The sequence below is a fragment of the Xenopus tropicalis genome, chromosome 1, assembly GCF_000004195.4.
Source record: "Xenopus tropicalis strain Nigerian chromosome 1, UCB_Xtro_10.0, whole genome shotgun sequence".
Classification (NCBI taxonomy): Eukaryota; Metazoa; Chordata; class Amphibia; order Anura; family Pipidae; genus Xenopus; species Xenopus tropicalis.
The window spans coordinates 137,775,557-137,791,609 of NC_030677.2; the positions used below are offsets into that span (position 1 = coordinate 137,775,557).

The 16,053-nt window shown below is 36.4% G+C and overlaps 1 protein-coding gene across 2 annotated transcripts in view; it reads right to left on the reverse strand.

Moving 5' to 3' along the window:
* Positions 1-1,564: 1,564 nt before the first annotated feature.
* Positions 1,565-16,053, reverse strand: part of shc3 (SHC adaptor protein 3) — a 54,342-nt gene continuing 39,853 nt past the window's right edge. The window contains 5 exon segments of one of the 2 annotated variants that reach the window (NM_001100264.1): positions 1,565-9,205; positions 10,122-10,408; positions 11,550-11,744; positions 12,046-12,133; positions 13,923-14,079. In NM_001100264.1, coding sequence (NP_001093734.1) covers positions 9,077-9,205; positions 10,122-10,408; positions 11,550-11,744; positions 12,046-12,133; positions 13,923-14,079 — 856 coding nt within the window. In that variant the 3' untranslated portion in view covers positions 1,565-9,076. 2 annotated transcript variants of the gene reach the window in all.

Sequence of the window (16,053 nt, forward strand, 5' to 3'; positions counted from 1 at the left end):
CCCTGCAGTAAATTATGAGGATATTAGTTATTAGAAGAGTTCCATTACCTATATAAACACACTCAGACTTCAGCCTCATGCTGTTCTAGGGTCATGGTACCCCTCTGTGACTCATATCCTTATATTTTATAACTGGGAATACATTATTCACTATATATATATATATATATATATATTTACCAAATCACATCATAAATATACTGTTATTAAAAACACAAAGCTAAAATTGCCTTTTTAAGATTATATAGAATCAACAACAGGAAACAGGTTTTTTTCAGTAAAATATTTTGCATTACAGAAGTTATTGAACAGAACTGCAACAACATTTTCACATTTGTACTCGAGTTCAAAATGTACAATTCTAAAATAGTAAAGCTGGAGAATAAATAGTAAGTATATAAATAATGAAACTGTCTGACTACATCTACAAAACATTTTTCACTCAAAAATAAATTACAGTGGCTTCAGCTGAACTAGAGTTCCTGTTTCAGGTATTACAAAGCATTGCACTTGTAGAAATAGTTTACAGGCATTCAGATAAATATTACTTGAAGACAATATATGCAGACCTATAAAATTAAATGAAATCATTTTCGGAGAACAATAAATTGTCTGCATCCTTGTTTTCGCATGAGTGTAAACATCTGCATGTGTGAATTGGCATGTACAGCAGTACTATTCCTATAACGCATTTGAGTTTGGATTGGTCCTGCACTATTGTCCAGTAAACGCTACGACAGACATTAGCACCGAGTGATGCTAAGGCATTAGGACATGCAAACACTAGAGAACCTTAATCACAAGAGATATGTAGGTGAATTTTAGTGCTTATGCATACAATCACTAGTAGGGAGGCAAGCAGAGCACCAGAAAAGGCTGAAAAGGGATAGACTGGAGGACATATTCTGCTGTACAGGGATATTCTATGCACAAGATTACACTTATACTCAAGTGTTTAAGTGGCTCTTAATAAAAAGAGCTAATTTCAACAGCAATATAAATGTTAATGTATCCATGCCATAACACTTACTGCCTTTATCACGTCACTTCCTGTTGGCACCTTAAATAATACTAATAATATCCAGGAAGTGAAGAGTGCAAAGAAGAAAAGTCTTTCACAAGTAAACAAATTGTTTTCTGCTGTCAGTGCTCCCCATTTATCTTTATGGGTCTGCAACGCAATACAGTCATAATGGTATCTCTTCAACAGAACGAGATCCCAGAAAAGGCTTTATAAAAATAGCCATAAATTCTGCTACACATAAATTGCCCTTTTATCAGAAAAGTGCCCAGTACAGAGAAAAAAGCATGAAACACAGGCATCACATTGAAATGCATCTTCCTGGCAATTGCCAAGATTTAAATACCCTGCATTCAAAAAGCATTTTATCAATAGAGTAACAAAGTGGTTGCAAAGGCGATACAAGATATTCCGTATAACATACAGATACATCAAATATCAGGCAGATTATCTTCATGATTAGCAAACGTAACAACTTATCTTAGAACTCAACCTGAGAAAAGTCCATTTCATTTTCTTCTTATAACACAGAATTACATTTCATTTTTTTTTTTTTGTATTATAAACAATATCATCAAGTTCAAATTCTTGTTTGAAAATATAAATCATGTAAAATATATTTGTAAATATTGATGTTCAAGACTAACATTTTCAACCATACTGTACTGTAGTGTTTTGTTAAACTGTCACGTAACTTGTAAGCAACCAGATACTGTACATAGGATTAGCGAGGACACTTTAAAGACACAAAGTATCAAAATGTAAAAATTCCCCACAACTCCAAAGTGCATTAAATGCCTCACACATGTAAACCCATACATTAAAAACATTTGAATATTTTTTTTTGGTAGTCACATTTTGTTGTTTTTCTTAATCCTTATATCTTGCCTTAAGAATTGAAAAAACCCCATACAGCTAGTATTTAATTCTTGATCGATTGTCAATATTATGTAATGTCATACTCTAGGAGGCTCATTTATAAAATGAATTTTGCATTTGTGACTTGTAGCGTTTAAACTGTCAAAATAATTCAAATGCATCAAATTCATATTCAGCAAAAAAAAGTCAGAAAAACTTGAATAGAAAAACCGAAGAAATATTGCCTGCCAGCTTCTATTGAATTCTACATGAACTCTTGAGCTTTTACATTCCAGTCTTTCAGATTTTTTGTGCTTAATAAATATTGAGTAGTGATAAGCCATGCCTATTTCGACGCAACTGTAATGCGCACAAATTCCACTGTGAATATACTCAGAAGTTTTGCGCAACTATTTGCCTATGACAAAATGTGGAAATTCACTGCGAGTCCATGCCTGGTGAAAAAATTCGCTCATTACAGGTATCAGACCCCTTATCCAGAAATCCATTATCCAGAAAGTTCCGAATTACGGAAAGGCCATCTCCCATAGACTGCATTGTAATCAATAATTCATATTTTTACCTTTTTCTCTGTAATAATAAAACAGTACCATGTACTTGATCCCAAATAAGATATAATTAATCCTTATTGGAGCCAAAACAATCCTATTGGGTTTAATTACTGTTTATATAATTTTTTTAGTAGACTTAAGGTAGGAGATCCAAATTATGGAAAGACCCCTTATCCGGAAAACCCCAGGTCCCAAGCATTCTGGATAATGGGTCCCATGCCTGTATTAATATTGAGCACTTCAATTTTAGAAAGCAGAATTCTAGAAGATTGTCGACTGAGAATAAGCAAATACATTGGTATTCTGCCACAATATGTGGTGCATTTTTGAGGCTTTTTTTAATTTCTTTGTATTGTATTACAGCCAAAAATTCCAAAGAATTTGGCAGAATTAAGGATAGTCTTAAATTTTACTACATTTGGGAAAATAATTTGGAAGTAAAGGATAATGATTTTACGCAACATTAGTAGCCCCAGCTTAAGGACAGGAGAAACCCTACCAAAAATAGAAATGTACTTTGTGATAGAACAAGATCAGAGGGGCACATTTACTAATCCACGAATCCGAATCACGAATGGGAAAAAATCGTATTGGAAATGAAAATTTCGGAAGATCGCAAATATCACGAAAATGCTTACGAAAAAATCGTATTAGTCACGATAATATCGTATTGGCGATCCGAAAGTCACGAAATTTTCGTACCGAACAATTGTAAACAGCGGTAAAACCTTTCCGATTTTTTCGTGCAAACGTCTGAAAAAGTCGTGCGGCGTACGAAAAAGTCGTGCGGACGCCCGAAAAAATTGGCGAAAATATGCTCGGAGCGTTCGCATGAACGCTTGAGCGTTCATGCTTTTGTAAATGTGCCCCACAGAGTAGATCATTGATATTCTGTATTTGCAGTTATGAAGGGACATAATCAACATCATTATACAATTGTAATATCATAATCTTATATAGATAAAAATGTAATACACAAGAGTCTGATAGTACAAAACTACTTTTATACAGTGTAATAATAACCTTAATTGCATACTAAGAGCTACACATTTGTATTGTTTATATAGATATTATCATTTGTCTTTGTTCATTTAAATGGAAATCAGGCGAAAAGAAGTGGAAAAGAAGTGGAAAACTTTTTTTTGCTGATTGTACCAAAGACAATGGAAAGATACAGGGGCCTACAAAAGTGAACAAAAATTGCAACCTGCAGGAAGAAGAAGGCCATCTCCCATAGATTCCTTTATAAGCAAATAATTCAAATTTTTAAAAATGATTTCCTTTTTCTCTGTAATAATAAAACAGTACCTTGTACTTGATCCCAACTAAGATATAATTAATCCTTATTGGAGGCAAAACAATCCTTTTGGGTTTATGGAATATTTAAATGATTTTTAGCAGACTTAAGTTATGGAGATCCAAATTATGGAAAGATCCCTTATCTGGAATACCCCTGGTCCTGAGCATTCTGGATAACAGGTCCCATACCTGTACAGTCATTCAGAATTGAAACTTAAGGTCTGTAAGACAAAGATTAAATGCACCATACTAGCGATTAATTTGCAGGACCAAGCTCATTTTCAATGAATGTTCCAAACCTGAACTCACCTTCAGATTGAGCATATTATTTTGGTTGTTGCTTAATAAGAATAGTAACAACACTATGGCATGTAACAAAATTATGAGTGGGCTGATTTACTAATAATTATCTGCAGTAATATCTATTTGTAGTAATGCTAAAAATTATTTCCAAGCCTATTGAAATTTGTTATCAATGGATATAGCAAAATATAAACTTCACAATCACAAAGGAAACCCCACATAAGTTAAAGGAATTCTGTCAAGGGAAAACATGTTTGTTTTTTTTTTTCAAAATGCACCAATTAATAGAGCTTCTCCAGGAGAATTCTACACTGAAATCCCTTTTTTAAAAGAGCAAACCAATTTTTTATATTTAATTTTGAAATTTAACATGGGGATAGTCATTTACTTTACTTTCCCAGGTGCCACAGCTATGTGACTTAAACTCTGATAAACTTCAGTCACTCTTTACTGCTACGCTGCAAGTTGGAGTAATATCACCCCCCCTCCCTTTTTTCATCAGCAGCCGATCCGCAAAACAATAGGAAGGTAGCAAAGCAGCTGAACCAACACCTTTGCTGAAGGATTCGGCTGCCTGAACTGATAATGGCTCCATAGTCTAATAGCACTGCTGGTACTGTCCTGAACTGCCTATACTCCGTCCCAATAATTTAGGGTGGCTTTAGGCATTTCTCTGCCAGCTAAAATACACTGTGAAAAAACTGCCCCATTTGCCATTAGCCTCAATTAGCTTGTAAAGTAATGGATATTTCTGCCAGACAAGACCCCGTTATTCTTCAAAAAGCAGGTTTCCTGAAAGCTGGAGAGGATTTTAGCATTGTAGAGTTCAAAACGATTGCTAAATGGTCACCAAGTGGTAGACATGAGAATAGCACCCAAGCAGGAAAAACTCTGTTTAACTATGTGATTTGGGTTGTATTGAAAGTACATTGAGTAGGAGAAACAATAGGTTACCTGAAAGCAGTTCTATTGTGTAGCACGGGCTCTTTCTGAAATCTCAGACTCAGGCACAATGCACTGAGATGGCTGCCTACACACCAATATTACAACTTAAAGAAAATACATTTGTTGGTTCAAGGTTAAAAACTAAATTGAAGAGTGAATTATTTGCTATGTAAACAGTGTCATTTAGAAACAGTACACTATAAAAATCATGAGAGAATCCTTTTAAGGAACTCATGTGTGCTTTTGGGCAAAACTAGCTCATTAGTTGAGTTTATAATGAAATGTTTCAGCAACTAACAAGGTATTTTTGGCCAAAACCCTGCACGAGGTCCTTTACACATGTGGGGTTTCCTTTATGCCGAAGGCTCAGTAATCAAAATCTGGGCAAAAATATTAACACTAATATTTATTACATCTGCAAAATGGTTAAGAATAACCCTATCCCTTAAAAACAGGTAGGCAAACCCTGTGAAAGAGGCCCCCGTCATATAACCAGGAATGCTGTCTGAGATACGGCACACAGTTATCAATGGAAAATTATGCATCGTTATGCAGTGCTACAGCTTTAATAAGATAGACCAAATCAGTCTTGCTCCACTGCCCTTATGTTATCTTCATAAATCCAAGGATTATTTGCTACTTCCATTGTTTCAGTGCAATGGAAAAGTTTGTGTGGGTTACAGCTGTTTTTTAAACAACAATTACCTTTAACAATTTAAAAATCTTGACAAGTTCAGTTGCATTACACTGAAGAAAAGAGCAATACACTGATTTACAAAAACTGAACCTAATGGGCTTATTTATCAATTTTTCGAGTTTGTAAATTCAAGTTTTTTTCTAATTTGAATAAACTCACATTTTAAAAAGATTTGAATGCTTGCTTATTTATTAATATGGAAAACTCACTTAGAATTCATGAGTTTACGAAAATCACGAATCAAAAATATGGCTGGACTTTGCTTAGGACAGATCCCAATGACTTCTATAAAAACGCGCAGGACACCTGGGCCCACCAGGAGTTTTCCTGGTATCCTGGTGGGCCAGTCCGACACTGGACATTGGAGTTTTTGAACCATAATTCGAATTGTGCGAATCTTAGTGATAAAAACTCGTGGAAAAATATCAAACTCGAACATTGATAAATCTCCCCCTTTGTACAGCAAGGCTTTGTAGCAAAATTGGGACCCAAAATGTGCCGCAGTAATAAAATATTGTAGGCTTATCTGCATAATGCAACACAGTTCCCAGGACTTAACAAGGACTAGCCCTGATTTTCTAAAATCAGTTAATTTTATGTGACGCCCTTTGGCTACATTTGCACAGAAATGCTGTGGTCTATTATGGTACAGGTAATATTTTTTATTTTGTTAATTTCAGTCAGCAGAGAAATGTGCCATACCTTTTTGTGCCGCCTGTCATTCACATGACATTTGCATGGTTTTCGTTCAGAGGAAAGAGAAAGAGCACAGAGGGATATGAACTATTTCTCCCATATGTTACCTGTACCATAGGGCTATACAGAGTGGCATAATAATAGTGGGGATACATGTTATGTTTCTCATTTCATTCATTTTCAGAGAAATGCTCCTTACGTTTGACATCTGTGATTCACCATCTGGTAGTCATTGGCAGTTACAGTGGTTTCCAATCACTGGAAACAGAGGCAACATACAGGTGTATTAAATTGTTTCCTATAGCAGAGAAATATGTGTCCCACGTGCCTATATACAGTGGCATACTAATAGTGGGAGCAGGACCCATGGCTGCAGTAGGGACCAAAAAAGCAAGGGGGTACCTGTATATGTGCAGAGAGAAGCAGGGGGTTTATAAGCCATATACATGGTGGAAGTTTTTTCCTGTTTGCATACAATAGTATATTTATTCAAACACTCAATTGCAAATGAGTAATAATATTATATTTAAAAGGCATTGTTAAGTGTTTAAGTAAAATAACCTTAAAATTAAGTTTTTTTAGAGCCCTTTGTTTAGAGGTCTGTTTATAGATAATAATTTACTAAAACAAGCCCTCTGTACTTCAATTTACTGTTACTTAGATTTTTTTTTACCCCTGTAGTCAAGTCTTTTGGACTGTATTGCATGGATTAGATTTCTTACTTTGGCTAAGCTTTAAAGTCTATGGGAAAATTACAATTCCAGCTTAGATACACCATTTCCCAAGAACTCTCGAAAGTTAAATAAGGAAGATTTGTGGAGTTTCTGATAGCCGTTATGTCCTACTGGTTCAGTCCTCCAAATTGAAAGCTACAAACAGCTAAGCTTGGAAGCAGCAGTGCTAGAATTTAAAGTGTCCATATAAATCGTCCCTCAGTCTTGGCTATTTCTAACACTATTTTATATAAGGCTGAGATTCAATTTGATGAGAAAATGTAAATGATTTATATGTTCTAAATAGCACCCAAAACTTCAGTGTAAAATCTTGGCAGGTTCTACTGGCACGCTGGTATAAATGTGTGTGTTTTCTCAGCATTCAAAATATTTAAGGAGAACCTGTCACCCAAAAAAAATAATTCCAATTTTTTTCTATTGTGCTAGTGACGCAAAATAAACTTTACTAACACTATATGCACTCTTTAAATCTTGTTTGCTTCAGTCTCAGAATTCACAATTACAGCTAGCAGGCAGGCAGACAGGCACCTGCTTGTGGATTTTGTGGACACTGTTATTAAGGCAAGTTTTGCATCATCCCAAAATCTTGTGTATGTGCCAGAGTGGGGGACCTTATGTCCATGACAATATAAAGGATTGACTATTATAGACCATGAGAATGGAGGGAGAATGTGAGGAGTGCAGTGACATCTAGGAAGTGCTGTATTGAAAGTGAAAGTAACTGCCTCTGAAGCATAGAGGCGGGCAGGCAATATATGAGCTTTTTTATTTATAACAGGTATGGATGTTTTAATAAAAAGAAGAATTTGGGTTTCATACTGAATTTGAAAGGACGTTTACTATTCAGCTTTTTTTGTCTGGGGGATAAAAGATGTAAAAAAAAAATGATCAAGATTAACCCATTTGATATTAATAAATACATATGCCCCCATATGTTTTCAAAACAATTTATCTTAATAATTATGTCTTATGACATTGTTTGTCATAAAATAATATCTGGAAAAATTCAGGCTTGTTTACTACAAAGCCACATAAGTGCTTCAAAATGCAACAGTGATCTGTAGATTGCAGGAAGATGTGCAATCGGTACCAGAATAGAATGGGGAAACATTTATATTAGAGAAAATAGCTATGTGTTGTTTAAACTACAATACCTGTCAATATATGTCTTTAATTTCACACAACTTAAGAAGTAAAAGACAACGACCGATCATCATGCCATATAAATTCATTACATTGTTATTTTGTTTAAACAAAGGATAAAATGCTTTTTGAATGAATGGGAAAATAAGTTTCTTTAGTGCAAGATCAGTTTAAAATGGTAAACTGGATTGAGACCTTATATAATCTAGTGAAACTGCTCCAAAACCTAGAAATATTCAGTAAGCCTATAAAACAATTCTGCATTTTCAGATATAGACTGCATAACAGTACATATTTGGACTGTGTATTTAAACATTCACATCTGCCCATACCAGAACTCAACTCTTTAGAATGCTGGAGAGGACTGCAAAGAATGAAAAACTGTAGCAGCACTGACTCTCCGGCCTTTGCCCCAGTATTGTGCTTATTACCTAAAACTGTTATCAGCTTGTACAGCATCCAGCTTATTATTTATTAATCAAAATGCTGCATTCATTTTATAGCTAGTGAACCACAACTATTGATTTATATCATTAAATCTGACTAGTCCCATATCTCATCCCTAGTCTCCAAAAATATAAATATATTTATATCTATATGTACAGAAAGTGTATATATACATACACATTTTATATTCACATTAAGGGATCAAACAATTTTATAAAAATCACATTTTAAGACGTGTCAATGATTTGAAATGACTGGCACGTTTTTGAATAAGGAGTGCAGAGTCCTGTATTGCACAATTTAATGATAATAAATGTGCAGCCCTCATACACATAGGAAGTTGTGATAATGTGCATAAGGATTAAGGTTTTCCCTCCATTGGTTGCTTGAGACACAGTTCACTTCCAGAGGAGACAATAGGCAAATTGTTCTCCAGGTGATGGTTGATAAGATGGCCAATGCTGTCAAACACACGATCCTTTGTTCTGACCTACATGTGGAAGCATATATTAGATAGAGAAGAGAAGGAAAAGATAATACAAAGCATGGTCTGCATTCAAAAAACTTGCTGTAAAGCTACTATATCCATCTTTTATATTCATTATTAGTAAAACAATGTTGGGACAATAAGTTTTGCAGGACAAGAGACCACCCTTGACCCAGCCTGAAGCTCCGAACAGCAGACACAAGGGGACACGAGGGGCCAGCATCTGAAAGCCCATCTCAGGGCAGGTATGGGCACAGAATCACGGCTGTTACATAATGTGAGTTTATATGTAATGGAGGATCTTTCAAAATGTGACATCCTGCTGTTGAGTTCTTAGTTGGGTAGGAAATGGAGGCCTAGGTACCAAACAATGTGTATACCACATGCTCTAAATTTTAAGACCTTTCCTTAAGTGGTTTCCATTCAGTGGAAAAGTGCCACCCAAGCATAACATATGATATTAGAGTAAGCAGAGTACACTTGTACCACTTCTGCGCTGCTACTTATTGATGCAGGATAAGTGATTTAGGATTCATTTAACAATGCAGTGGACACTATGGGGGGTTATGTAATACAGGGCACTAAGTTTGCCCAGGAGCAGTAATCAGCAGGTAGAATATACTGGTCACCTGTTCAAAAGCAAAAATCTTATTGGTTACTATGGGATACTGCTACTGGGCAAACTTAGTGCCTTTTACTACATATGGGAGTATGCTTGCAACCTTGTAGCCCTGTAGCAGGATCAAAAAGTTAGTTTTTTGGGTGCCCTTATTTTATATGAGTAGTTTTCCCACAATTTTGTAAAGTCCTGACCAATGCTTAAATTTTTTTCTCTCTCTTTACACATACACACACACAAAATATGAATATATACAATATTTGTTTATGCATACATATGATATAAAATCAATACACTTACAGTGCCTTCAGGATCAACAAGAAGAAGATGCTTGGCTAGTCCATTGTGCATTCCTGTTAGTACATATGACCCAGGATTATTGATGCTTTTCCTAACAAGGAAATCTCCATCCCTTTTCAATAACTTTTCTGCTTCTCTCCTACACATTTCTCCAACATACCAGGGCTCTGACCTCAGCTCTTCGTTAATGGTCAAGATAGCTGCTCGGGACAGCAGAGGACTAGAACAGTCAACAGAGGCATCTTTACTAAGTACAGGTTGGTTCTTGAGAGCATCCTCAAATGGTTCTGAGACAAACAGAAAATATTACTTCATATACTCTAGAGAATTGTTTTAACTTTTGAAATCAATTTTTAAAGTATAACTGTATTAGTCAGGGCTGGCAGAAGAGGCCCAATGGTAAGGGGGTGAAAGGCAGGTACCTCTTCAGGTACCTCTTCTGCCTACCCCTAGTCCGGGATCAACCCTAGTCTTTAAACCCTGTGTTGTTTGTAACCTCACTCCCCCCTCCATCCATGATGTCAGTGCACAAATGCACATACCCACACGCACATGTGGGGGGAGGGGCAGGGGGAGTGGCTGGCCAGGTTGCCCAGGGTGCCTTGGCTGTCACTGGTATTAGTATATTCATCATCTAAGCATATGTTTAATATTTTATAACTGAAGTATAGTTTATAGGGAAACTGTTGTTTATATCAGCTTCATCTCTTGGAAAAAAGAAAGAAAATATAAACAACTAAAATATATGTACTGATTTTGAAATAGTGAAGTAGTTCTTCATTATCTCATGCTCAGAAATCTGGACAGTGAGCTCTAATTTCTGTGCTTCTTTTGTCTAGAAGATGTATTAGAACTAAATATCTTAAATCATAGCTACTTTTTAATGGCTGCTATTGTGTTATGAATTGTTTCAAGTTATTTTTAATCTTTAATATGGTCTAAGAATGTTCCCATGAGTTGTTTCGAAATGGTTTTTTATTCACCTTTATTTTTATGTCTTAATAAATCACAGCTTATGTTATGTCTGAGTCTCTCTGTGTATGCATACAATAAGGAATAAACATTCAGCCTGCAGTGGAGATTCAACTTTATTCACTGTACTGTTCCATTTCCTTTCTCTGCTCCTCTCCTTCTATATCTCTCACTTCCTGGTTACTGCCCACCTTCCCAGCCTGCCTCTCTATCTTAAAGGTACACTGTAACTTAAACATGCAAACATTACAGCTTAGAAGAGCGCTTAAGTTTATGATAGTGACAAAAGCAGTGTGGTGTTTCTTATGCCATGTAACACCTACATACTAACAATGTCAGGCAGTAGGCAAAGAAGTACAGATACAACTAATGACTTATTGCAGTCCAATTACCATATCTTCATTTCTGAGTATTGTAAAAATATATAACACCAATTTAATTTCAAAAAGTACTTACTCATGTCGAAAATATCTTTTCTTGGGCTGATGTCCCGGGAACTGTCCACTGACTTGCACAAAATTGAATCGGCACTCTTTTGAATCGCTCCTAGTGTTTTTTTATTTATGTGCTGCGTATTAACATAAGTTGGGGCATTGCTTGTTTGATTTATTGATGACTTCCCTTCAGGTAGACTATAAATATCCAGAGAAGCTGTAGAAAAAAAACCTTAGATCACTACTAAAAGGAAATAATAAATGTTTTCCTCTTTTCCACAGGTAATATATACTTTTGAATATTAGAATTTTGGCATTCTGCTAAAAGCACATTTGCTTGTTAATGGCCTATGAAATATAATGATGATTGCCAGCTGAAATGTGCCAAACATTTTTTGAGGAAAAAATGGGTGAAGTGTATATAATCATAAATGAGGCAAACAGTAGAAATGTATTGGTCTTGTAAAAAAGTAATGAAAAATCTACAGTACAAAATATGGTTTTAGAGTATTACTCACCTTGCCTTTTAACAGTTTGCTGAAAGTTTTCACAAGATTTTTCTACTAGATGACGACCTTGATAATAGCTCTGTTCCAGAGGTACTGACTAATGCAGAAATTAAATAAATATCTGTAAGAAGTTTTCTTTTTATTCCTATGTAATTTTAGAATTCTAATGCTTTATTTTCCTATGTTCCTAACATACATGTTTGCTTAAAATTAAAGAGGAACCATTTCCATCATTTTTTAATTTTGCCTAATCCACAGTGCTCAATACACTAGGTAAAATACTGAACTGATCCCAAACTTTAATATGCATATTATTAATACTTATTTATAAGAGACAGCATATGACACAGAGCTATACTATAGAAAAATGTATACGTCTAACATACAAATTACATAAAAATCCAAAAATACAGTCCAAGTCCAACTGGAATTCAATAAAACACATCTGAACAAGCCAAAAGCCTTTTGGAAAAATGTCCTGTGGATGGATTGGATGAAAATACAAAGTGCACCATGTCTTTGTTTATATGGAAATAAATGAAAGCTTTAAAGAGTACCATCCCTACAGTCTATGTTGAGGAGGTTCACTGATATTTTGGGGTTGCTTTGCTGCTTTTGAATTTTGGTGCCTTGAGTCTGTGCATGGAGTAATGAAATCAGAATAGTATAATCTGGAGCATGATATTGAACAAAGTGTCAGAAAGCTTGGTCTTCCAGAAAATGACCCAGAGTACACTGCAAAAGCACCCAGGAATGGTAAAAGATAAAATTCTGGACTGCTTTGAAGTGGTCACTAATGAGTCCAAATCCCATTGATCACGAGTATAAGGGCTCTGGCACACGGGGAGATTTTCGCCGGTGGGATGGTAGTTCGGGGAGATAAGTCGCCCGTGACAAGGGAGATCTGAAAAGATCTGAAAACTGAAGTTGGAAGATAACATCCTTCAAATCTGAGAAAACTGGAGCAGTTTGAAAAAGAAAAGTGGCCCAAACTGTCCATAGAGAAATGTAGAAAGCTAATTTGTAGCTATAGGTAGCAATTGATTTCAGTTTCTTTTATTTTCATCTCAAAGGATATGTACAGAAGAGAATAACAAAACTCTGTAATTTCAATAATAAAACAAGTAATTGTTGAAAATATTTTCCTCTCCTTCAGTAGATGTTCATTTTAGTTTATTTGAAAAAAGTGCAAAGGTGTCAATGTTTTTAAATATGACTGTATATAGAAGGAGAACTATAGAAAGTTTAGATTCAATTTATTTTACCATTTCCAGGAATTTTGGCTTCTAATGATACAGTGGATACAGACCCAGCATTCTCATGAGAAAATTTGACATGTACTAAATACTATACAAAAAAAGTGTTCTTCATTAGATCATAAAATATTCTTCACCTATATTTTGTCTTATCATGAATTTTCACATTTTGTGTTAAAACACTTGATGGTCGCTTTGCATTTTTTTTTGTTAATAATTATTTCCATTGCTTATACCAGACAATTGTGATATAGAAACAGGATTATGCATTGTCACACAAAAATCATGAATTAGGTAGGAAACTAGAATGCTTTGCCAACTTTGCATGTGGCAAAATGCTTAAAATGACCCCTAACAGTAATTGCTTACTCACCTACCCAACAAGGTATTTTTTTAATCAAAACAACTTGTGTGCATTTTAAAGCACTATTAGTGACATGCAGTTTTCAGAAAGGTCTATGAGTAGTTCTATGGACAGTATCAGGGGTATGTCAGGTATGAGCCTTCAGAGTCAAATGTATAGATGAAAGTTTGCACTACCTGTATGTGTATATCTTTCTATATTTTTCATATGAAATGTTACATTTTATTAGATTTGTGTCACATTTTTATACACACATTTTGGCCTACCTGTGTGTTATCTCCTTGATTTGAAATGTGTGTTTTTAATCTCTCATCAATAATTCCACCAGGTGGAGGCATTTTGTTTGGGATACTGTTATAATACTGATGCTCTGTTGTCATCCCATCTTCTTCTTGCCACAAAGGATCATCAAGACTCTGCATTCTATAACAAAGCAAAGTAGTATCAGAACAACAGCACAGTACCTTATACAAAGATATTAAAATGTTTCTTCACTGTACACAGCAAGGTGGGTTTAAGGGTTCTGCCGAGCATTATTTGCAAGGAGTTTGTATGTTCTCCCTCTGTCTTTGTGGTTTCCTCGGCATGCTTCCACACTACAAAAACATACAGGCAGGTGAACTGGTTCCTGATAAAATTAACCCTAGTGTGTGCAAGTGTATTAGAGACTTAGATTGTAGGCTCCACTGAGGCAGGAACTAATGTAAAGGATGTAAAAACCAACCAACCAACCTCTCCAAAGTAATAACCAACCTAGAAGATAAGTAGGATTACTTTGGAGAAAAGGTTGAACTTGATGGGCATGTATGCTTTTTTTTCAACCTCATCTACTATGTGTCAGGATCAGCCAGGATTCGAACACCACTTGTTGTGATCCTGGCGGCGTGCATTTGCCTCCTGAGCCACTGGAGGCATTTTGGGCTGTTGCTGTCTGATTCTTCTCATGTCTGTCTTCTTACTTTCTGTCTACTCCCTTTCCTCCGCCCACCTCATTAACCTCATGTGTTTCCCATCTTCTAATCTTCACCCTTTATAAGCCATTCCCTGACCATTGCCCCTTGCTTGGTCATTAATTGTTTCTTGTGACCCTGCCTCCGTGTTCCTGGTTCCTGTGACTTTTCTTGTTTCGTGCTGGTTCCAAGCTCCAGTTTTCCGTGTCCTGTTCCTGCTTTCTACCCTGTTCCTGTTCTCTGGTGCCCTTCCTAGTTCTGCATTGATCTCCTGGTTCTGACCTTGGCCTGTCCTCGACTTCGCTTCATTGCCGCTTGCCCTGACCTTTTGCCTGTTTTTGGATTCCGCCTCTGCCTGCCGTTCTATTCACTGTGTACTGTATTACCATTGCGTGCACTGTTACGTCTCTAGTTATTAAAGTTCTTCACTATTATCATGGCCTCTGACACCAGTTCTGTGATCTATGGTTACACTCCGGGTTACCCAGTCTTCAGGCTCCCACCTTCCTGGTACTCCACGGCGTCTCCTCAGGGAGATCGTGACAGAATGACCAAGCCCTACAAAATGGAGCCTGCTGGTAACTCCTCCATGTCCTGTGATGTTGAACTACAACTCTCTACTGCTCCTTGGCTCTCTACCCTCAAGAAATACAAAGGTGAGGAAGATTCTTTTTCTGCCTTTCTGTTATCATGTAAAGACTTAAGTTCTGCTCCATTTTTTGTACAAGCCACTAATTCTTTAAGGAGTAGACTTATAGCCCAATATCTCCTAGAGGGAGATGCTCGTGTATGGGCGGAATGGTGCATTGCAGAAAAGGCCAGTTTTTTGGAGGATCCCTGTGCTTTTTTGTCCTATCTGAAAGCTACTTTTACTGGGGATTTATTCCCAGTTTCCTCTGACTCATTTTCTTCAAGTGCCACTGTGACTGCTGGTTCTGTAAAACCTTTTCTGTTTACCCCTCCAGTCCCAAGATATTCACAGCTTGTTAAATTAAATATATTGAATATCCACCAGCCTACTGTTCCTTCCTTTTATGATTTTTGTGATGAGGAACCAGACTGTGAAGATGACTATACTGATTTTTCTGATTATGAAGATTGGGAAGATTTGGATTCCGACGAGGATGAGATTCAAACTGCCATTAAGCCCATGTCTCTTCATTTACCTTCAGTTCAGTCTGTATCTGTCCCTCTGTCAGCTTTGGCTGTTCCGCAGTCTGACATCAAGCCTGTGACAGTTTTCCAGTCTCTCAGACCTGAACCCCAGTTCGTGAGTCTGTCTATTAAAAACCAGTCTCTTGCTCAAGTTCCTGCTGCCAAGCTTCCAGTCTCTGCTCCGGTGCCAGCTATCTCCCTGTCTGCTCCAGTGCCAGCTATCTCCCTGTCTGCTCCGGTGCCGGCTGCCCAGCTTCCAGTGTTTGCTCCGGTGACAGCTATCTCACTGTCT